Source organism: Larimichthys crocea, chromosome XII (genome assembly GCF_000972845.2).
Source record: "Larimichthys crocea isolate SSNF chromosome XII, L_crocea_2.0, whole genome shotgun sequence".
In the NCBI taxonomy this organism is placed as follows: Eukaryota; Metazoa; Chordata; class Actinopteri; family Sciaenidae; genus Larimichthys; species Larimichthys crocea.
Genome location: NC_040022.1, coordinates 26,342,145 through 26,366,527, shown reverse-complemented (window position 1 = coordinate 26,366,527; position 24,383 = coordinate 26,342,145). Strand labels below are relative to the sequence as shown.

The following is a 24,383-nucleotide window of genomic DNA, read 5'->3' as shown; positions in this document are numbered from 1 at the left end:
TTGACTTGACATAGCCTGTGACTTGACTTGACTTGACCTATTACAGGACTTGACTTGACTTGACATAGCCTGTGACTTGGACTTGACTTGCCCAAGAAAAGACTTGCACATGTGAGACTTGGTCCCATGTCTGGTATTTAATATGAATATTCACATATTAAATGAGATTATCTTTTTGTAGTTCTCATCTTGGGCGCTAGGCGCCTTTTATAATCAGAGTTGTAGCTAACGGACTACAAATATGGCCGTTTCCCGCCCGCGTTGATTGGCCGTTACCCCGAAGCCCCTCCCCCCTCTCGCGGACACGTATTGTTGTCTCGCCGATGATAATAAAAGATGGCGGCCGGACCCGCGTAAATTGGAGCCCCTTAATAGAGGTAGTAAAATCTAATAAACACGTTATTTCCTTCATGAATTATGTTCGTAAAGTACACACGCTGCCACCCCAGAGCAGATGAAGACATGCGCGGAGTTAAACGCGTGTGAAATTCAGTCATTTGTGCACTTCAACCGGCAGCGGCCTAAGCTGTGGGTGAAAGCCTCGGGCTTTCCTCAGCCGCCGTCACCGAGAAGCTGAAGGCACGCTCGGCGAGTGGTGGTGCTGCTGGTGGAGGAGGGTGGGGGGATGTTGTGTGGAGGCTCAACGTAAAACGAGAGGGGGTGTGTTTGTGTGTCTTTATGAAAGTAGGCGGGAGTTTGTTTAGCTGCTGTGCTCTAAGCTATACGACATTATTATCGTGTTATAACGTTAAATTGTAGTTTTTACCTCCAGCGGTTCACTCCAGGCTGCTTTGACCGCTCATGCTGCACTAAAGGACGGATAGTTGTAACAACCCGAGCACCTACTGAGGTGGAGCTCCATGTTCTGATGCTTCACTTTGACATTAAGATGCTCTCATTTGTTTTTAAATAACTTTGTGTTTGTCACTTTACAGGTCCAGCCTTATGACACATAAACAGAGGAGGATTCATGGCTTTTGAGGAGATCAAGAGCAAAGGAGGAATGGGTCCGTATGAAACATGCATTTTTTTTTGTGTTTTTCTTTGTGCAAACTTGCAGATTTTATTACATTTATTTTGCTTCTTTCGTTGGGTTTCGTGGGTCGGTAGTAGCTCAGCCAGAGGGTGGTAGAGTTGTCACGATACTACACCAGATAAAGTATCACGGTTCTGGGCATTATCTCGATACTGCATTATTATTATGAACTGCAACGTGTTTGTACAAGTTATAAATACTTATTAATGACTTATACTGTTGTTTGCTGCATGATAAACATAATACTGGTGAAGTAAGAATTAGACTGAAACAAGTTTGAAACAACGAGTTTTTTTGAGCAAAATTAATGGTTGCCACTGACGATGTCGACGACTCGGGGCCTGGCGCTTTTGCCACGGCGAGTGTGTCGTCTCGTGTTTGTGACTGTAAGCCGTGCGCACATCTGGGCGAGACAGAACTTTAACTTGTTGTTTGTTTTGAAGCGAGTTTCTATCGAAGCCGAGCTGTCTTCATGGAGTTCGTTCTTGTCGGCAGAAACCCACGAATCAGCTAACAGATGGGCGGAGCCAGCGTGCGGAAACAGCCTATCAAATCCCCCGGACGTCACCAGTCACAGGCAAACAGCCAATCATTGAGCAGCTGTGTAGTTCGGTCGCAGTAGTTGCCGTGTTGGTTTGTTTACAGGGAGTAGCATGCAGAGGAGAGTAGAGGCGGAAACTGGCACTGGTAATACCGTCGTGTAGAACTTCTAGTATAGTAGGAACCGTTACGATTTGGCACCGCGGGGTATCGTGGGTATCGTGCAACTATAGAGGGTGGCCGGTTCAAGTCCAGTATGGAAGGTGGACTAGTAGCTGGAGGGGCCCTTGAGCAAGGCACCGAACCCCCCAACTACTCGCAGGGCACCGCTTTGGGTGGCTGTCCATCACTCTACCATCTCTCTCCACATTTGCATGTGTATGAGCTCTTTGGGATTAATAAAAGTATCTCCTCCTCTTCTTCTTCTTCTTCTCTAGATGCGGGGATGGAAGGAGACAGAGGCCTCGTAGCCGGCCGAAGCCAGAGAGAGAAGAGGAGGTCATACAAGGACCTGCTGAGGGAAGAAGAGGAGATCGCTGCTCAGGTCCGAAAGTCTTCCAAGAAACGCTCCAAGGTACACCTCCAAGTTTCAGAGTGTAATACCACATTGGTAAATATGGACAGCTGTACACGTGTTTGTTATGATTATATTACTACAGCCAAACATCAAGCGAGGTCAACAACACAAGACATAGCTAATATTACTGACTAGTCCAACAGCAGTCAGCCCAGCTCGGCGTCTGTCTTTCAGCCTTTTATTTCACCAAGCTCTCACCAGCCACTAAAAGTCAGTCCCAGATTTACTCTTGTCCGGCCGCTTCTTGCCTGGTTACAATGCTGCGCTACAAAGCTCCGGTTCTGGCACAACACCGGCTCCATTCCCCTTTGGCATTTGTCTGAAAACCTTTTTCTTCCCGGTGGTCCAAAAATCATATCAAGTTGTTTTGTCGTTCCAAATCAGGATTCAGAACTTTTCATGCTTGGAGGAGACTCTCACAAAAAGAAGAAGAAACACAGTGACGACTACTATTACAGAGGTGAGACGTCTTTTAATCCTTTAATGAGACACATAAATGTTTCTTGCAGATGTATTTACTTTCTTTCTTTATCGTTCTTGTATCAGACCACGATGGTTCAGGTCCACCTCCACACAAGAAGAAGCACAAGTCTGCAGACCGCTCCCCTCCTCTCTCCTCGCCCTCGTCCTCCAACCAGACAGACACAGCGATGGGCCTCCTTCAGGCCATCACCTCCCCGCTGGCCACGGGCTCGGACCCCAGCCCTCATCTGCACAAGAAACCGTCGTACCCCTCCTTCTCCTCGCACTCCTCCAAGGCCCGCAAGCGCGAGAGCGGCAACGGCAGTGGAAGCAAAGGAAGCCACTCCTTCTCTCACTCCCGACCCATGTCTTCGTCGTCGTCGTCCTCAAAGAAGCACTCCTCCTCGTCCTCGAAGTCGTCTCTGTTCCATGGCGGGGCTCCCAAAGAGGAGCCGCTGACGTTACGCGAGGCGGACGGGCTGAAGATGAAGCTCATCATGTCGCCGGAGAGAGAGGAAGGAGAGAGTTTCCCGCACACGCCTCACTCATCCAAAGGAGGCGTGAAGAAAGAGAAAGACCGAGACAGGATGCAGCTCTCGAAGACGGCGAAGAAGAAGGTGCAGCAGAGTCGAGATCCTCTACCTGTGGTGGGGAAAGAGGTGGAGGTGGAAGGTAAGATGGTGCTAAACTACGTTTGATTGTTCGCATGTTTTATTCACCAACATTCATCGATGTGTTCTCTGTCGTCCAGGTCATTATGGAGGCGGCATGGGAGACGACAGCTCTTCGTCTGGAGCTGAACTGGAGGCCGGCGAGCTGGTTATAGACGACTCGTACACACATCTGTCGAAGAAGAAGAAGAAGAGCAAAAAGAGCAAGAAGAAGAAGGACAAAGAGAAAGACAGAGACAAGGAGAAGAGCGGGAAGGACAAGAAGCACAGCAAAGGATTCGGAGGTGAGTTAACCAGATTGGCGTTATCTCAGTGTGCTTCATCGGGTCGTCACCTCAAATGGTTTTCCAGTAGTCATGAAGGAGTTCCCTTCAAGACTCTGCCTTCACTCCGTGGTCCAACTCATCCCAAACCATCTCAACTGGGTTAGGGTCAGGTGGTTGGGGTCACTGTCCTGTTGAAAAACAAATGATGGTTCCACTAAACTCAAACCTCATGGGATGGTTTGGTCATTGGTAGAAATTCTGTCCTTGAATTATGAATAAATCTCCAGCAAAGCACCTCCACGTCATCACGACTCCTCTTTCATGCTTCAGGGTGGGAACCACACATGTAGATAACATCCATTCACCTTCACACAGACTGCGGTTTGAACCAAAAGTCGAGATCTCCACTGGTCCGATGTCCATTCTTTGTGTTTCTTGGTTCGTTCTTGTTGTTGGTCTTTCTCAGTCGTTGGTTTCTTTGCAGTAATTCGATCATGAAGGTCTGATTCACACAGTCTCCTCTGAACAGTTGATGTTGAGATGTGTCTGGTCCTTCTTATATTCCCGGGGAAGAGCCAGTTTCATCTCTTCGATGGTTTTTGTGACTTCTCTTGAAGACACATTCTTGATATTTTCTGAAGTATTGATGGACCGTTGATTCTCTTTAATTAGTTGAGTGGTTCTTGCCTTAATAGCTTGATAATTATTTACTGTACTGCCAACACAACTGATTGACTGACTGCCACCAAATCAAAGGTTACCACGGTGATTTAAAAATTCAAACTGAACCTGAACCTATTACGTCATCGCCTTTAAATTTCATCTTCATGTAACATTTTTTCTTCAGACTCATCGAGGGGCCACAGCCACTCCCATCCCACCGTCACTCACAGCGCCGTCGGCCCGATGTACGCCATGGGCACGCCCGTCCCTCCACACCATCACCAAGGCAACGACGGGGTGACGGAGACGACGACGACGACGACGACGACGAAGAAGAAGAAGAAAGAGGAGAAAGATCGGGAGAAGCACGAGAAGGAGAAGGAGAAGGTGGGATACTGTTCGACACCGCAACACTGACACCTAGTGGTTAATATGTCCTCGTCACACTGTACCTCGACCGTTTCTCTTGTATTTCCAGTAAATTTGTTACATATTCTTTTTTTAAATGAGCTTTAAACCAACAACCCGCTTTCTGAAGCTGCCGTCACAGCTCTGTAACACATGAAACCAACATCTGTCAGTGTGGTTTTGTATCGCTGAGTATGCAAACACACTTTGAATAGTTTTACTGGCCGGCTAACGGCTTCCTTATTTGGTTAATGTTTTATTCATCGTTTGGTTTTGTTCTTGTTTAGCCCAAGAAGAAGAACACAACAGCCTATCAGGTGTTCTGTAAAGAGTACAGGGTGAACATCAACGCAGAGCAGCCTGGACTGGGTGGGTAACGTAACAATGTGACATGTAAACTAAAAAAGAAACAAACTGATTTTAAACGACATGTTTGTGTTTTAATCTGCAGTGTTCGGCGAGCTGAGCAAGAAGCTGGCAGAGGTTTGGAAGGCGATGCCCGAGAAAGACAAACTAGTAAGTTTGTGTTTGATTAAAGCGTCTTTAATGTTTTTTAATGAGGTTTGTTTGTTTGACGTCCCGTGTTGTGTTTCAGGTCTGGAGGCAGAAAGCTCAGTACCTGCAGCACAAACAGAACAAAGCCGAGGCGACCACCGTCAAACACAAGAGCGCACCCGAGAGCAAAAGCAAAGGTGACTCGTCTGGATTTATTGTTTCTCCACCCCGTCCTCTGAAGCCGTTCGCCATCCTCACTGTTTTTTGTTTATCGTGACAGTCGTAGGGACGGGAACAGGGATGGTGTCACCGACCAGAGCGCCCGGCACCGTGTCTTTATCTCCAGCACGAGTCCCGGACGTCGACCCCATCGACGCAGCAGCTCACCTGCAGCTACTCGGAGAGTCCCTGTCTCTGATCGGGCACCGGCTACAGGAAACAGAGGTACGACTACACAGTTTCAGCAGCACAAGTCAGTGTCGCAGCAACATGATTTACGGTAGAAAAGTTGCGTTACTCGTGTGTTTCTCCGCGTCAGGGGATGGTGGCGGTGTCCGGCAGTCTGTCTGTCCTCCTGGACTCCATCCTGTGTGCGCTCGGACCGCTGACCTGCCTCACAGCACAGATACCACAGCTAAACGGATGTCCTCGAAACGTCCTGGTACAGTATAAACACCTATGAAAAGCTGTTTTTCATCGTCTTAACCTCACGATAATCCATCATAACGATTGTTCTCTCTTTGTCTTTCAGTCGAACACGTTGGACAACATCGCCTACATCATGCCCGGGCTATGAGCGACGGCGTGGAGCCGTTAGTCGTTTTAAAGGACTTTAATTTAAGCCACTGAAAACTTGGATATTTCTAGTGTCAACATGTTTTTAAAGTATTTTTTTAAAGACTTTGTTCTCTTAATTTTCTAATTGTTATATTTTTAAATGAAGCATTTTACTGAACACGTTAATCTCTCTCTCTCTTTCAGCATGTCAGCTTAGTTTTATTGTTACTGTACAGTGTGATGTCGTATGAATGAGTGTACGCTTGAATGAGACTGTTTGATTTTTGTTTTTTACTGAGGTGTACAGGAGGAACATTTAGGTCTACTGGTCATCATCCACATAATGTAATATATTTGACGCCTGCTTAGTTTTTATTTAAAAAAAAAAAGTGCCGTCATGCCTCTCGCTGTTTTTATACGTTTGATATTTTACCATTTAGATTTCGACTGTACTGTAGGAGGAAAGTGATCGATCGCTGTTGTGATCGGGAGCTCTTCAAACAAACAAACAAACTCACTGTCAGACGTTTATTGAAAATGGCAACATTAAAATATAAAATGTTCCCAATCGAAGCTTCAAGTTTGTTTGTTTTTTACTTTTCAGACCAAATGTCAACCTCCATGCCAAAAAACTGCAGTTCCTCAAACGTCCACTTGAGGCTGGCTCCAGAAGTGAGTCAGTCTCCATAAGTCCCCATGTTCAAATGTCCAACTTCACAGCAGAAATAAACATGTTTACAGCCTGGTACAAAAAACAGTTTTAGTCTCTAGCCCGCGGTCACGAGTCACCAAACAATATTTTTAATGATATTCGGGTCGCGGTCGGTCGGGTCGTTTGAAATAAAGATGCCGAGTAAAGTTTTGTAATTTATGTAGTTTCTGTGAAATACACAGACTTTACTGGCTGAATAACTGGCGCGAAGATGCCACAAGCTCTACAGGAGGTAGAGAAAGTATAGACTACTTTTTAAAATGCGGGTCAGGAAGCGGGTTGGGTACAATATTTCACAATTATTTGGTGCGGTCCAAGTTCGGGCGGGTTAGTTTAAAACATCAGTCGGTGCAGGTCGATCAAACATGGATCACTTCTCTCTATAGCTGATTTCCCCGTTCATGACAACTGTGCTCATTTTAAGACAATGACCATTGATTTTTGCCGTTTGGGAAAGATTTGTGTAACATCACGTCACCTCTCACCCCCTACATGACGCTGTGGGGTCCCTGAGCAGCTCCTTCAGGAGCAGATTCATCCACGCTGCTGTCAGACTTAATACCTGAACCACCTGATCATGTTGTAGTCTCCTGTTCAGGTCTCATTGCTATTCTTTTCTATTTTATTTCATTTACACCTTGCAGTTATTATTTATATTATGCTCACTACTCTTGCAGTAATATTTGTATCATGGTCACTTTCTTTGCAGTATTTCTCACACTATGGTCACTTTACATTACAATACTCTTTTTATATATCATGCCACTTTTATCCTCAGTACTTGTCTGTTTGAAGGTTGATTGTTTTTCGTGTTTATTGTAGGTTATAGATATTTCTGTCTGTTGTGTTTTTTTGCCTTTTCTACTTTTTTTTCTAATTTCTTTCTTTCCTCTGCTGCTGTAACAAGTAAAATGTCCCCATGGTGGGATGAATAAAGTAAATCTAATCTAATCTAATCTAATCGAACATTAACTGCATGAGTTGGTTGGAAAACACCATCTCTTGTTGACTTTATGATGCTTTTCAGTGACTTGTTTTAACCGTCAACCACTGATGCAAATCTGAACAGGTGAGTTGTATATAAATTCACCCTCAGTACAGTTGTCATGAACGGGGAAATTAGCTACAGAGACCAAAACTGTTTTTTGTATCAGGCTGTAAACATGTTTATTTCTGCTGTGAAGTTGGACATTTGAACATGGGGACTTATGGAGACTCACTTCTGGAGCCAGCCTCAAGTGGACGTTTGAGGAACTGCAGTTTTTTTTGGTATTTCACTTCATTTCCCAGCAGCAGGAGGTTGCCGCTTGTCTCCAGCTGCTGAGGTCATGGAGTGGATGTGAGCTGTTGTTCCTCTCAGGCTCTGATGCTGTTGCAAATTAAATTGCACTTGCAACGACATATAACGTGTGCGACATCCTGCTGCACACAATAGAGTCTGCACGACATGACTCAGCTGCGCTGTCATGATATCAAAAACTGTCCTGTCATGTTTGCATGGGGCGGACCTCGGGCGGGTCCCCGAGCCCCGGTTTGATCCGCCTCAGCTGGAGCCAGTGAGTCACGGGTGAGTCCGGGATCAGGAGGGCCGAGTCAGCCTGCAGGAACGAGGAAGTGGGTCCATCCTCCGGTGCAACAGTGAAAAACAGAGACCACGCAGCAGACATGTCCGGTAGGCTGCGTTCATCGTTTTTAAAATGTTTGTGACACATGTTAGGAGGACTGTGCGGGGCGTGTGTGCGGGGTTTGTGCGGGGTTACGACGAGAAGAGGCGGCAGCTGTGCAGGGCGCTGCCACTGCTTAGACACGACAACAGCTGACAGTCAGCAGAAACTATAAAAACAGACCAGTTTAACACTTTTATTGACATTTAATGGCACCAATGCATGATTAAAACTACTCTGCATGTAAACGCATATATGTTACATGTGTGTGTGTGTTTGTTGTGTCAGACCTGAGGCTGGTGGTGTTGGGTCGGACCGGGGCAGGAAAGAGATCAGCAGTCTGCTCCATCCTCGGCCTGCAAGACTGTGAGCAGGGCAAAGATCCAGGATGCAGTAAACACAGAGGAGAGGTGGCAGGTAGACAGGTAAGGAGGACACACCTGGGCAATGTAATGGGTTTATTACCAAAATAAACTGTCTCCAAATTAGTTTATGGTCTCAGTCGCACGAGATAAAAGACAAGTCCATAAACTGTATAAAACCTGTCAGTCAAAGCTCCACGTTGTTAATCCTGCATAACTTTAAGCCTTAATATAATGTGAACAGGTGAGTTGTATATAAATTCACCCTCAGTACAGTTGTCATGAACGGGGAAATTAGCTACAGAGACCAAAACTGTTTTTTGTCCCAGGCTGTAAACATGTTTATTTCTGCTGTGAAGTTGGACATTTGAACATGGGGACTTATGGAGACTGACTCACTTCTGGAGCCAGCCTCAAGTGGATGACAAGAGGAACTGCAGTTTTTTGGCACTTGCCACTTGCTTGAGTCACTAGAAAGAATTAAAGAAGTCATCCACAGATGTGTGTGTGTGTTTTCAGCAACTTCAGTTAAGTTAATTAAAGTTAGCTTTGTGAATTTCTGCCCAGCAACCAGCGACAAGTTAACTGCTATAAATAGAAATGGCAGCTCTGATTGGTCGACTGCTATGGAGCTAACCGTCAGCTTAAACTGCTGAGCGAGAGAAAGAAAGCCTCAAAAGTAACCCTCGAACAACAGACAGCTGTCAGCAAACTATAGGTTGTATCAATGAATAGATTAGATCATAAGCATCCTGAGGTGTTGTTGAACAAGTTGATATATAATCTATGTGGCTAAAGTTAAAAAATGTGACCTCTAGAGCGAAGTAAAAAAAACTGGTACGTCTGCTTCCCTCCAGAAGTTTCTGCTCTCGGTTAATATGGGAGTAAATGCAGCAGTTGGTGGGTGATCCTGACGCTTATGAGCTCACTGAGTCTAAACTATAAGTCTGACAGCTTCAGTAAGATAATGTGAGCAAGGAGCATGAATTTTCCTACAATTTAATGTTAAAATGATTTATGTAGAGTGAAATTTGTGCGACTGAGAGCAGTTTAAAAATCATTTTTTTGACAGGTTTTCCTCTCTCTCTCCACTCTAGCGGTCATGTGACTCAGTCTAGATCCAAACATTCCGTCCAAAAAGAGCGGGAATTTTTTTTTAAATGTTCCCGCTCTTTTTGGTGATTTTCTCGAAAACCGTTAACTGAAACATTTAAAAAAAAGATTCCCGACCGTAACGTATCAGTTTGAGCCTTCAAATCAAATCAAATAAACATCCTTGATTTTGTCACGTCTCTGTAGGTCGTGGTCGTCTCCAGTCCCGCCTGGTTCGGCTCAGAGTGCGACCCAAGCGAAAGGAGACAACACATATCGTCCTTCGTCGCCTTATCCAGCCCTGGACCTCACGCCTTCCTGCTGTGCGTCCCCATGAACCAGCCGGCTGACGGCGAGACGAAGGCGCTTGACGTCCTGACGGAGCTGTTCGGTGCCTCTGCGGTCAGCGCGAACACCATCCTGCTCTTCACCCACACCGAGGAGCTGGAGGAGGACGAGCCGCTGGAGGCGTACCTCGCCACGTGGCGTAAAGACCTCCAGGAGCTGGTGGAAAGATGCGGCGATCGATACCACACCTTGGAAACCCGGGGCGGAGAACCAGAGGAGAGGAAGGCTGTGGAGGAGCTGCTGGAGAAGGTGGAGCAAGCTGTGACGGAAAGCGGGACTCGACACTTCAGCTGCCCTTTGTACGAGGAGGCCGAGGAACGAGTGAGGGCGAGGCAGGAGGAGATGGCGAGGCAGAGGAGAGACAACGACCAGGCGGACGTAACAGAAGAGGAGATGGAGGCAGTCCGCGATGAGGCAGAGAGGAGCGTCGACGACCTGAACGTGGACGTGGATAATATTTTCCCCTCTCCTCCGTCACCACCATCGTTTCTCTGGGGCTTGTGGGAGAAGCTGGCAGGCTGGATGACGTGGTTGCCCACCCTGGTGAGGAGAGAGGCCCTGCTGGGAGCGCTGGTCGGCCTGTTTGTGGGAGGCCCGTTTGGAGGTATGATGGGGGCCACGGTGGGATCGGTCGCTACGGAGGTGAAGAGACGAAAGACGGAGAAAACTAAGAAGACTTAATCTGATATATTAACGTGTTACGCACCTTAAAAGTCTGTTCACTGTTGCTTAGTCTCAGTTCGGATACTTCCGTTAGCACTCTCCGTAACTTTCCGTTAATTTCGGCAGCTTAGTTTTGTCTCGGTTCAAGTATGGCCGCTCCTTCTTCCTCTTCTTTGAGAAACTGCAACCAGTTGGAGCATTAGCATCAACGTCCAACTGCCAAAATATAAATATAAAACATTCGTATATTCAGCTCCAGCAGCTTCCTCGCCCACTAATTTTTCAATGCCGGAACTCCTCATCTTCCTCTATGTAGACGAAATGGCGACCATTGTGGGTACCATTGTGGGTACTCGCAGTACACTTAATTTTAACCATGACTGACAACGTGAACGCACTTATGTATTCAAAATATCAAGTATTAAGTGTGGAAGTACTCGAATTGAGACACAGCATGTTACTAAGCTATGAGCTTTACAGCTAGCACTTGCCCCAAAAAGTATTTACGCTTGACCACTGAGCTACATATTTTCTATACACCATTTGCCAAGCAAGCATATTGTAATCTCTAAATATCTTTATTGATGGTTAATGGATCAGTAAGAACATAGATTGGGTTGCCAGGTTTGAAAAATCTCTTTGGTTGGTGCTACTAGTTGCACATTTTCGAGATTTTCAGGGGGTCCAGTTTTATCTCGTGGGTGATCGTACCCAGAGCCCAATGTTACACGGACCAGAAAACAAACCGAAACAACGAGCTGAAAAACACTTACGTCACTTACGTGAAGTGAAAAAAAATCGAGTAGTGTTCCTACAACTTTTAGCGTTGGAGGATAAACACCAGCCAGACAGATTCGTCACAACTTGACAACACAAACCAGCATTAACCATTAAAATCTTTATCAGCTTCGTATGAACAGTTCCTCTTCTTGTCCACTTGAGGCTGGCTCCAGAAGTGAGTCAGTCTCCATAAGTCCCCATGTCCAAATGTCCAACTTCACAGCAGAAATAAACATGTTTACAGCCTGGTACAAAAAACAGTTTTGGTCTCTGTAGCTAATTTCCCCGTTCATGACAACTGTACTGAGGGTGAATTTATATACAACTCACCTGTTCAGATTATATTAAGGCTTAAAGTTATAAATAATTAAGAGCATCGACGCTTTGATTGACCGATTTTTAGTGCCAAAGTTTATAATTTCAAATAAATGTTTCACGTGGCCGTAATTCTCTAAACCCTGTTTAGACTTTTTTTTAAAAAGCAGTGATTCAGACGTGGAAACACTTTTGTAAAGAGGCAATACTGAGAGACATCCACACGGTGGAGACATTGACTTTTATATTGGAGAAGTTTAAACACTGAGCTGAACCGAGAGTCACTTATTTCCTGCTCACGAAGCAAATTAAAGCTGTTTCTACAAACATTTCACTGTTGTTTCTTTAAAACTCTTTAAAGTGCTTCATGTTGGTGTGATGAATTTCAAGACTTATTCTCAGAGACGCTTTAGATGTGTCGAAGGGGAGCAGATAAAGTTAGAACGAACATCCCACGGCAGGTTACGGCTTTGACATTGATGTAATTGATACTCTGCTAAAACCGTCAGTCATAACCCATCCTTACATCTCTCTCTCTCTCTCTCCGTCTCAGTTGCTCTCTCTAAACTGCCGGCGGCTCTGCCTCGGGAACAGCTAGGCGTTTCCGAATGTGGGTGGTCCGGCCCGGGGGTGGGAGGGAAAGACAGAAAAGAAAGAGAGAGAGAGAATTAGCCGAGCTCTCATGTTTCCCAAAAAGAAAGAAAGAGAGAGTGAGTGAGAAGCAGCGAATGCAAGAGAGAGAGAGAGAGAGTCAAAAGCTCTGGGACTACATCTGTCTTCCAGATGTGGCCTCCACAGTTGTCTGAAACAGGGAAAAAAAGGAGGTTTTAAAAGTAAAGGAAAATTGGTGCTAAACAGTTTTTTATTGTCAGGGATTACACATACAATATAGACTACAGTATACAGTACAGGCTTAAGAATCCACCGCGATATGCTGCCTTTTTTTTATGAGCAGCCGTCAAATAGAAACACTGGGCGCCTTGAAGTGAATGTATATAAAGGGAACACCTGTCCAAATATTATCCAGCCGTAGTGGATACACATCACGGATAACACACAGAGAAAGAAAGAGAGAGAGCAGAGATATGATACAGACAGTTCATGAAGATGAGAGATTAAAACTAAATGTCAAATGTGATGTGAACAAACAGGCAGAGCAGTGAGCTGTCATTAACGCACGAGGCTGGCTGAAGAGATGTTGTTCTAAAGGCCGTCTGTGGTCCCGCGTCAGCAGTCCACCGTGAGGACGTGGACGCCACCGCCGCAATATTTTACTTGTTATCATCGCGCCCTATGGGCCTGGAAAAGACAAGCAAAAACCAAAAAAGGAAAAACAAACAAGATGACACACTTTTTCCTTTAACAGCACAGCGGACGTTCCCTTCCTCCTTCCTCCTTCTCCTCCTCGTCCTCGCTGCCGACGGCCGCACCTTAACGTTAAAAAACACTGTTCATTTCATGCAAAACTATTTTTTATATAGTATTTTGAAGGAAGTTATACAGAGTATAAGGTATTATTTCAAAAGACACTGTAAACTTTACAGTAAAATGCCGTTATTTAAAAGTAAACCTTAAATTTCATGTCAATTCTATGGCAAAACAGCAGAAATGTGTATTTATACAGTAAAATGTGAAATAAAACAACAACCCTAACTGTAAAATCAACAACACTTTTCCTGTAATATTAGAAAAAGTTATACCGTACTTATTAAAACAGCAGTTTTTAAAAAAACTAACAAAAAAAAAACTGGCAGCTGTGTTTTCTAGAATTCCACCAACTGTGTTTTACTGCACTTTCATGGCAAAACCTGTGTGTATACAGCATTTAACAGACTTTTTACAGAATAAAGTAGTATTTTAAATGACAGTGTTAATTCTACAGTGAAATACCATTATATTTATAAATGACAGTGTTAATTCTACAGTGAAATACCATTATATTTAAAGGCCAAACCTTTATTTTATATGGCATTGAAATGGTATTTTCATGTCAATTCTATGGCAAAACAGAGTTTCTTTTGATGGTAAAAAAAAAAGTGTATTTATGCAGTAAAATATGAAATAAAACAACAACCTTAACTGTAAAATCAACAGCACTTTTACTGTAACATTAGAAAGTTATACTGTACTTATTACGGTAAAACTCTGGCAACCACAGCTGACAGTCTTTTAACCGTAAAAAACAAACAAAAAACAGGCAGCTGTGTTTGCCAGAATTTCACTTTTACTGCACTTTCAGGGACATTTTAAGGGAATTTATACAAAATAAAGTACTATTGATTATAGAGATTGTTAATTGTACAGTAAAACACTGTAATATTTCACTGGCAAAACCTTTTTCTAATATTACGGTAAAAGTACTGTTCATTTCACGTGCAAGTTTTGCCAGAATGCTGTTTTGCCATATAATTTACATATGAATAAACATTTTCCCATTAAATGTCACAGTGTTTTTCTGAACCAGATTAATTTAAATACAGTTAAAAAACGCAGAGATGCTCTGTTGAAACATGGTCTCTGTCAGTTTTAAAAATTATATATAAAACAGAAGAAAAGTTCAATAATTGAACCGAAAGTTATTCAGATATTTAAAACAAAGACACAACATGCCAGAGTCAGACACACAACAGCAAGATAAAACATGAGAGAGAAATTAAAACACAAATGTCATTAATCAAATGTTTAACATTCAAGTGGACTTTGTTAACGACTTGACTCGAGGCTGAAGTCTTTGTCTCTGATCCGGCCCGGCCCGGTTAGTTTGTGCCAGCAGGGCTGAGGCGGCGCTGTCCAACAGCCGGCTCCCTCCTCGTTTCTCTGGGTGTGCTCGACGCTGAGAAGCCCTCTCATCTTTTTCCCATTAGTGCTGTTTTCATGTTCCTTCCTTAGCGTGAGCGTGTGTGGCTGCGACTGTTTATGAAGCTATGTTTGCCCCATCCGACTGTGTGTTTGTGTACGTCTGTGTCTATACACATGTATGTGTGTGTGTGTGTGTGTCACAGATAACAAAATATAATGACAGTGTGTTTATTACATTTGATTTATAGTGCACAGAAAGTCATTTAGAAACCGGCTGAATGAATTGTTTAATACATTTTAACACTTAAAGAGCCAAAATATGATGAAAACGTTAAAATTTACAGCTGGTTTCTGTGTTTGTCGTCACAGATGAACTCAAATACCCCTTTTATCAGGACCACCAGTCATATTCACAATCTGTTCATGTGAACTGACGTTAGAGAAACTGGCAGCTGTGGTTGCCAGGATTTTACAGTAATAAATATCTTTAAAATAAAGGTTTTGCCATGAAATATTACGGCGTTTTACCGTACAATTAACAGTCTGTCATTAAAAATACTACTTTATTCTGTATAAACTCCCTTAAAATGCCACATAAATAAAGGTTTTGGCATTAAAGTGCAGTAAAGCAGAAATATTTCATGGCAAAACCTTTTCCTAAAATTACGGTAAAAGTACTGTTGACTTCACGTTTAAGGTTGGCGTTTTAATTTAATATTTTTTTAGTTTTTACCATAAAAAGAAACAGTGTTTTGCCATATAATTAACATGATAATACTGTAGGGATGCTGTATAAAAAAAAAGGTTGCCATGAAATATTACAGTGTTTTCACTGTAAAACAAAAACAAAAAACTGGCAGCTTTTACTATAATAAAAATATGATGAATATGTAAAAATTTACAGCTGGTTTCTGGCTGTGTTTGTCGTTACAGCCCCATCAGATGAACTCAGACACCCCTTCCATCAGCACCACCACTCATATTTAAAATCTGGTCACATTAACTGGATGTTTTAACACTATTAACGACATAAAAGTGGATTTTTTTTCATAGATTAGTTTAAATTTGTGCTATGATTGGCAGAAACTAGCCACCAGTCTTTATTTTAAATTATTTAAACTGTTTATCGTCACTTTCAGATATAGATATGTGTTGTTCAGTTGACTCAATGTGTGGATTTTTCAAATTAAATCAGATTTTGTCTCAGGAGGTAGAGCGGTGGTTCGATCCCCGGCTCCTCCGCTCTGCATGTCGAAGTGTCCTTGGACGAGACGCTAAACCCCCGAATTGCTCCCGACGGCTGAAGGCTGAGGCATCGCTGTGTGAATGTGACGTGTAGTGTTAAAGCGTGTTATAAGATTGCAGTCCATTTACCGTATTTTTCTTTCACATTAGTTAAAGCACAGCTGGGATCGGCTCCAGACCCCCTGAAACTGAAAATGGATGGATTAGTTTGAGGTACTCCACAATGTTTCCACACATTCTGTTCAAGTTTCTCCACATAACACCAGAAATTACACAAATTTATAGATAAATTCATCTGAAATATCCGTTTTTATACTTAAAAACAGACATAAAGCAGCTCACAGCCATAAACTGATCTTACATTTGAAGTACGAGTGTCACTTTAAATGCACTGCTTCAAATCACTGCATGTTTTCAGGCGTAATTAAATCATAATTTATATTCCTCCACAATGTTTCCACACAACTTGTTGAAGCTGTATCTCCACAACACCAACAATAATAGGCAGAAATAAAAGTCGATTTATAGATGCACTCAAAAATATACGTGAATGTATCTTTTTTATCTGATCATCTGACTTATTACAGATGATGTTAAATAAAACTTCAGCCGACATAAAGCAGCTCACATCCACAATAATCTGATGTTACATTTGTACCACGAGCGGCTAGAAACTAGACGTCAGATGTACTTCAGTCTTCAAGCTCTCTGATAGTTTTCCGGCACGTGACTCGGCATGTTTATATTTATATATGTGTAATTTTTAGATCATTTCTGCTTTGTTGGATAGTGACGGTTGGAGAGATGGACCCAGGCTGGAAGCAAACTCAGGTTGCTGAGTTCTCTGACTTTTATTTACTGTTTAAAGTTTTTTGGGGATCTGAAAGCATCTTTTTATGTTTAATAATCTTATTTTTTTTCGTCCCTTTTAAAGTTTCTTTGGAGAACTGATTGCTGGTTCTTTAAGTCGACCGACAAAGTGACAGTTTGAACCTTTTTTTGTAAACTATGGCTTTAACTAACGGCTGCTATATGTCAAACACACTGACTGTGTGTGAAAAATTATTGTCATGGTGCCATTTATTAATATATAGAGCCATTAGTAATGTGATTATAATTTATATAGAGTGATACATAACCTCACTTAATTCTGTTTTGAAGTAATTCACCCAAAGTTGTAGTTAAAATTAAACATTTGAATTCATGTTATTATATATTGCACCTCTAAACAAAGAGTATCTATGAAGACCCACTTCAGGTTGGGACTTTAACGTTGATACAGGTACACTTTACCTCAATATGTGGATATTTTTAATAAAATCATAATATATATTTTTTAAATTAGTTGAGGAACTCGTCTGGTTTTAGTTTTTTGGATTTAAATTATCGACACATAACACCAGAAGTTGATATTTATAGATTCATTTGCTCTTAAAAAAACAGACATGGATGTACGAGAAGGCGTCTGCAGATGACATGAAGCGGCTCACGTCCGTAATCTGACCAGAACAAGGTGTCAGGATACGAGATAACATGGATACAAAATCACACACAGCTGCTGAGTTTGGAGCCTCGATGGACGGCGCTCACGTCCCAGCAGACTCAAGCTGGAGATCCAGAGAGACGGTTTTATCTTCCTGTCATGGACAGACTGAAGAAGAAGACGAAAGAGGCGGAGGACGAGGCGGAGGACTGAGACTTGGATAATGTTTGTGTGGTCTGGTTCAGGTTTGCACGCCTTGCCGTCATCTTCTAAATATGGTCGCCACATTTCTGTCATTTATTTCCACTCTTACAACCTTAACATACGTTCTGTCACTTGAAAAAAAAAAAGAGAGAGAGGCACTCTGGGCTTAACTATCACCCCATGGCGAGACGTCAAAATCAAGACGACGTTAAATGAGTTCCAGTTCGACTCTGTTCGCTTTGCCAAAGGGACGGATGAACAGCGAGTAGGAGGGGTGAGGTCGTGGACTAACAGCCTACTGCGACTCCACGAGGACGGCAATTAGATTAGGGAGAAGCCGAACTCGCAGGAGATAACGCGGCATGAAAGAAAAAAAAGAGTTTGCGGTCTCGCGCCGCACCTCCTGTAACAGACGAGGACTTTGAGGACGGTAGGGGGGCTTCAAGTCAGAACAGAAGACAACTTACTACTTGTGGAGCTGTGGTGCGAGTGTCGGATGGCCCCTGAGCTCACCATAATTGATGAATAGTGTGGTCCACATTAAGTGACATGCGCCGTTGGCTGTAAGTGGGTGCGATGATTGGGGGAGCCTTTTGAAGCCGAGGCCGTGGGCTGTGTTTGAACCGTCAACAGAGACCCCTCTTCTCTGTAAAGGACACCAGCCTGTGGTTTGGTCGTACAGGCACACAAACGTTACCCTTCAGTACTATTACAGGGTTTTTTCAGGGGGGTGATTGTATTATTCCTGCTGCAACACTGACTTAATTCAACGCAGATCTGACCGGAGCTCGTTCCTCTCCACTTCTTGCTCTATTGGATCAAGTCTTAATCCTGCGCCTCGCCACATGAATGGGAAACACAAAGAGGGAGCTGCACTCCAGCTCCCTGCCACATACATCAGATGTCACTCAGGTCCATATGCTGTCATGCAGCTTCTGATGGGTATCGTCGTGTCATGTGAAAAGCTTAGAGGAAGACCAGAGCTGGAGACAGACGAGCGGGAAGATTGGAGCCACGTCTCGTTCGTCATCAACCGGGGGGGGGACCCGTAACGCCACTTTAAAACTGTTGCGCGCAAAACAATCTCTAAATAGGGAGCGTCTTTGCGGTAAAGCTATGACTCTGGAGCCAGCCTCAAGTGGACGTTTGAGGAACTGCAGCCGAGGAGGTTGGCGCTTGTTCGTAACGAGTCACTGGAAAGCATCAAAAAGTCATCGAGAGATTCAATCAACTCATGAAACCAAGGACCCGTTGTTTTTAGTGACAAATCTGCCATTGAATTATATGTTGTGCAACAACAGAAGGCTTGACAATAACCAAGAGATACAAGGCTTAGCAGACAGTACACTTTATTTGGGTGGAGGAACTGCAGTTTTTTGCACCTCAGTGTTGGCTTCAACTTCACAGCCACGGAGGTTGCCATTCGTTCGAAAACATTAAAAAGTCATCCAAAGATGGTGTTTGCAACCAACTCATGGAGCAGCTGTTTAAATCAATGGTCCTTCTTTTGTCTCGCTCTGTCTGAATCATGGATCTGTTGTTTTTAGTGGTCGTTGTTTCAAGCTGAGGGGAGCTTAGAAAAGACCGAAGCTGGAGACAGACGAGCGGGAAGATTGGAGCCACGTCTAGCTCCGATTCAACGCCGTCAACCTGGGTTTGATCCGCAAACGCCAGCCCTCCCCAAAAAACATCCTACCGCCAGGAAAGCCAAGACGAGTGATAGATGATGACCCGTGACACCACTTCAGAGTCGCTTGCGCACAAAACAATCTCTAAATAGGGAGCGTCTTTGCAGTAAGGCTATGACTAACAAACCCAAAGCACCTCAAAACAAAACTGGGAAGCGTCCAACTTCACATCGCAGCAGCACGAGCTCCCAAACACATAATAACTCCTGCTTATTGTCATATCATTTCAAAGGATGCCAAACCCAAAACACACACGACCTTGAGCTAACAAGGGGATGCAGGCGAAGCTTTCAGGGCTTTTCCGACAGAGGCGCTTGCGGTGGCGGGTTCGATGTTCCCCGGGGCTCACCGGGTGCTGCTGAGGCCCCCTGAACCCCCCACCCACCCTCCACCTCCGACTGACGCCTGAAGGAGCAGACTTGCCCTTCAATCTCCATCTGAAATGAGAGACAGGCCATCGTGCACGAGGGATGGGCCTCTGATTTGTTCTGTGGTCCCTTTGAAACCATGCATCCTGCAGAAGAGACGGGAGAGGGAAACATCGAGTAAACATGACAGGCAGGACGGAGGAAGAAATCAGATGAAGATGTGCAGCTGCAGCGGAGAGAGAGGGCAGCCGAATCAATGTGGAAACGATAAGGTGGTGTCAGAAAGTGAAGATGTTTTTAAACATCCATCTGATCTTTCTTTTTGAAAACTCAAACAATATTATATCTCAAAGAAAACTAAATATGGCGAGTGTGTTAAATCACTGACTGGAATGGAATGGACAGCGCATCCATGACGTCACCTAGAGTCTTCTGAAGAGCTCAAAATCTCTTGGACAGGGATCATCAGTGGACCTGAGGCGAGTTGAATGAAGCCTGGTTGCTCAAACAACGGCACGTACCTGTGAATCAAAGCGTCCACGCTCTTAATCCTGCATAACTTTAAGCCTTAATATAATGTGAACAGGTGAGTTGTATATAAATTCACCCTCAGTACAGTTGTCATGAACGGGGAAATTAGCTACAGAGACCAAAACTGTTTTTTGTACCAGGCTGTAAACATGTTTATTTCTGCTTTTAACATGGGGACTTATGGAGACGGACTCATTTCTGGAGCCAGCCTCAGGTGGACGTTTGAGGAACCGCAGCCGAGGAGGTTGGCGCTTGTTCAAAACGAGTAATTGGAAAACATTAAAAAGTCATCAAGAGATTGCGTTCAACCAACTTCATGGAGCTAATGTTACATAGCTATCTAGGATGGCAAGCTACGGTTTCGATTAGTAAAATCAATGGTCTCTTACTTAAAAATGAGAAGAAAGAGGTTTATTTGGGTGACCACTTTTTGAAAGTCTTGGTCCAAAACTGCCTGTAAACATGTTTAATTCTGCTGTGAAGTTTTAACATGGAGACTTATGGAGCCAGCATCAAGTGGACGTTTGAGGAACTGCAGTTTTTGGCATTTTACTTCACAATCACGGAGGTTGCCACCGCTGCTGCTTGGTTTGAAAAAAAGAAAAAGAAAAATCAAGGCCTTCACTGTCAAAAAAAAAAAACAAATGTTTTTGAACAGTGTACTACGGAGCGGATTTGCTGTCAGACGACGAGTGATCAAAGAATACGTCGAATCCCTCCCGTAACACGCTCCTTTACGCCAATGTGTTTTAGCTTGTGCATGGTTTGTGCACAGGGAGGAGTGTGTGAGAGACAAATCGTGAGAGAAACAGACAGACTGTGGCGGCTTTGATGTAAAACTCGGAGCTCAGAATAGATACTAGGTGGAAAAAAAAAAAAAAAAAAAAAAAGAAATCACAGGACAAACGTCTATTTCCAAACCACTACAGTAGAAGAGCGTATAGGATTTGGGTGCTGTAAAATGGCTTACACACTCTCATTCATGTGTGCAAGACTATCGAGATGTCAATCACTACGAGTGATGAAGCAGAAAGCAGTTTTTTCTCTCCAATATCCTCGAGCAGGGCGGACAACTGACACGCCTTTAAAGGGACACAAAACAGCCCCATACCACATCTAAATCTTGTTGTATTCTCCTCAGAAGAAACCCGTGTGATCAGACACCAATATGCTCCCCATATGTCCGAGAGGAATTTGGCTTTTAAAGGCACAATATCTATTTATCTGTTCTTAGACTCGACGTATCACTGGATATTACGGGAACGGCTGACTTTTGGAGGGTGAACGCTGACAGCCCGTCACTTAGCGCTGACGTGATGGCTTTCTTTATCAATAGCACACACGGCGGTATTAAGAAAATAGAGGCCTAAATCAGCGGTTTGTCCAACATCAGATGAACTCAAGTACCTCTTTAAAGCAACACTGTGTTACTTTTGTACCATAGTACGTAACGCTTTACGGCACAAGGCCACACACCACCAACTATTTCACTGATTCTAGTGAAACTGGTTTTCTGGTTTTCTGGTTTTCCCTCTGATGTCCTCCAGCTGCTGTTGGCTAATGTTAGCTGCTGTTGACTAATGTTAGCTGCTGTTGACTAATGTTAGCTGCTGTTGGCTAATGTTAGCTGTTGTCGGCTAATGTCGGCTGCTGTCGGCTAATGTCGGCTGCTGTCGGCTGCTGTTGGCTAATGTTAGCTGCTGTTGATTAATGTTAGCTGCTGTTGGCTAATGTTAGCTGCTGTTGGCTAATGTTAGCTGTTGTTGACTAATGTTAGCTGCTGTTGACTAGTGTTAGCTGCTGTTGGCGAATGTTAGCTGCTGTTGACTAATGTTAGCTGTTGTTGGCTAATGTTTTCTGGTTTTCCCTCTGATGTCTTCCGGCTGCTCTGCCTCAACTCTCTGTAAATCCTGATTTCCTGATGGACAGTGAAGTAAACTGCTGCCGGCTGTAGCTGCTGTTAGCTAATGTTAGCTCAGTTCGTTAGCTTTGAGCTCAGAGCACTGGGGTAGTGTAAGTATTTGTACCACAGGTGTTTTAGACCAGCAGGAAGAAGAAGAGGAGGGTTTTTTAGGCCATGAGCCAGTGTCGTGCCAGAACAGGAGCTAGGCAAACAGGCAATGTAACCGGGCTCAATAGCCTCTATGGACATAATGGCAGAGGTAAAATGACAGAAGAGGACGTTGACAAAGCTAAGACAAAAAAAGGAGAGAGTGAGCAAACAAGTATATATATAACCTCTACGGAAGCCCAAAGTTGTCTCGTTATGTCATTATGTCGTTATCTCGGGCTAACAAACCAAATTTTCTCGTGATGACGGGTTAATTTATCTCATTATCTTGAGAAAACAAAAGCCATATTTTTGGAGATAACGAGATAATTTATCACGATGAAAACGACTTCGTAAAGATTCATAAGAGTGACATGACGTACACACACCACTCTGTGGACTTTCAAAGCAAATCGTATGAACTTTTTATGAACCTCTGCCGTTTGTTGTAACACAGTGTTTTCACTAGTGATTTGATTTAAGCGTATTTACATTATGGCTAATTATTCTAAGGGATAGGCTTATATACAGTGATCAACATGAAACAGATGTGTTACTGTCCGTTAAAAGAATTCATGACAGACAGGAACTGGAGAAGAAACTACCCACAGTGGTTTGAATGGTATAATAAATGATGTTTAAAATAAGTTAGAGTGACATACAGTCTGATTTTCAGCTTCAGTTACTACAGTTGAAATGAGTCACGACAAACTCTTGATCTCATTATGAGTAATAAGAGGAATGATAGCAGGTTGATTATCTCATGACGTCTAGATAATTTTCTCAAGATAAAGAAATAATTAACTTGTTCTTTTGATCGTATCCGGTAATTAGCACAGATGTGTGGTTTCACCTCATTTACCTGTTCTGATATTTTCTCTAGACCACTGTGTTATGTTACGTAACACCATGCCATGTTATCTTACATGCCACGTTATCTTACGCTACATTACGTTACGGTACGTTACACCATGTCACGTTATCTTACGTTCCGTTATGTTACGGTACGTTACACCATGTCATGTTATCTTACGTTACATTACGTTACACCATGTCACGTTATCTTACGTTACGTTATGTTACGTTACACCACGTCACGTTATCTTACGTTATCTTAAGTTCCGTTCCGTTACGGTATGTCACACCATGCCACGTTATCTTACGTTACATTTCGTTACAGCACGTTACACCATGTCACGTTATCTTACGCTACGTTATGTTACGGTACGTTACACCATGTCACGTTATCTTACGTTACATTACGCTACGTTACACCATTACACGTTATCTGACGTTACATTGCGGTACGTTACGTCACACCATGCCACGTTATCTTACGTTACATTACGCTGTCATATTACGTTATTCTGTTACATTATGTTGTGTCAAGTTTTGTTTGTTTGTTCTTTTGTTAAAAAAATATAAATATATGTAAAAACAGATCCAACTTAACTGTGAATCTACCTAAATTATTTATCTATTACGTTTAGCTTTTTCACCATTCAGCCAATACCAAAACAACTGACAATTTCAAGCATTTATCTGTCACTTTAAATTAGTTTAATCACTACTAAGCTTCAAAGCCAATTTAACAGGCCGTGTAATTAAGGCTCAGCTGACTGTTTGCTCACTAACTTTTCACATTCGGTTGCATAATTCATTGTTCAGCTCATTTTATGGTAAAAGTTGGTCTGGTTGGCTTGACTGTGTCCGAACACTAAAACTCAAGGTTTAGCTGCAGATACACATCGAGCAAGTTTAATGTTTTTTCAATCGAAACTCTTAGATTACTTCATTTTTCAAGCACGATGCCAGACCTCGGTCACAGCCAACATCTGAATACACCATCACTCACTGAAATATTACAGACACATCAGAAACTCTACGGGCTGCGAGCGGGGATTTGAAAAATGAATCCACGTATTCACACGGCCCCCGTCCGTCCTAATAATTAACGGATGCTATGACTCAACGTGGTCGCACACGGCACCGTAATTATCTGAGGAGGCTGTCATATTTATTTAACTAGGAAGCTAAGACGGCTGAAGTCCAGCCACGTCGTATGTTAGATCGTGTCAGATTGAAACCATGCCGCGTTAAGCTGATATTTTCCCGCTCTGTTGAGGCCGGGTGGTCCTCGCTCTGCTGCGTGAGACTGTCACAACAACATGACCCCCAGAAAAT

At 43.3% G+C, this 24,383-nt stretch overlaps 2 protein-coding genes across 3 annotated transcripts; both read left to right on the top strand.

The window, feature by feature from the left end:
* Nucleotides 1–260: 260 nt before the first annotated feature.
* On the top strand, nucleotides 261–6,461 carry hmgxb4a (HMG box domain containing 4a). Of its 2 annotated transcripts, XM_019269572.2 has the most exons (14): nucleotides 359–377; nucleotides 773–850; nucleotides 936–1,007; nucleotides 2,014–2,150; nucleotides 2,538–2,613; nucleotides 2,700–3,287; nucleotides 3,367–3,570; nucleotides 4,400–4,602; nucleotides 4,911–4,992; nucleotides 5,075–5,139; nucleotides 5,219–5,315; nucleotides 5,399–5,562; nucleotides 5,657–5,779; nucleotides 5,870–6,461. In XM_019269572.2, the coding sequence occupies exons 3-14, from the start codon at nucleotides 971–973 to the stop codon at nucleotides 5,912–5,914; spliced, it is 1,821 nt and encodes a 606-aa protein (XP_019125117.2). In that variant the 5' UTR covers nucleotides 359–377; nucleotides 773–850; nucleotides 936–970; the 3' UTR covers nucleotides 5,915–6,461. The 2 variants fall into 2 exon arrangements, with proteins under 2 accessions (XP_019125116.2, XP_019125117.2); XM_019269571.2 differs by lacking the exon at nucleotides 773–850 and having other exon boundaries at nucleotides 261–377.
* A 1,518-nt stretch (nucleotides 6,462–7,979) lies between these two features.
* On the top strand, nucleotides 7,980–12,160 carry si:dkeyp-69e1.8 (GTPase IMAP family member 4). Its single transcript, XM_019269573.2, has 3 exons — nucleotides 7,980–8,279; nucleotides 8,560–8,696; nucleotides 9,933–12,160. Exons 1-3 carry the CDS (start codon nucleotides 8,273–8,275, stop codon nucleotides 10,752–10,754), a joined length of 966 nt encoding a protein of 321 aa, XP_019125118.2. The 5' UTR covers nucleotides 7,980–8,272; the 3' UTR covers nucleotides 10,755–12,160.
* The last annotated feature ends 12,223 nt before the right edge of the window (nucleotides 12,161–24,383 follow it).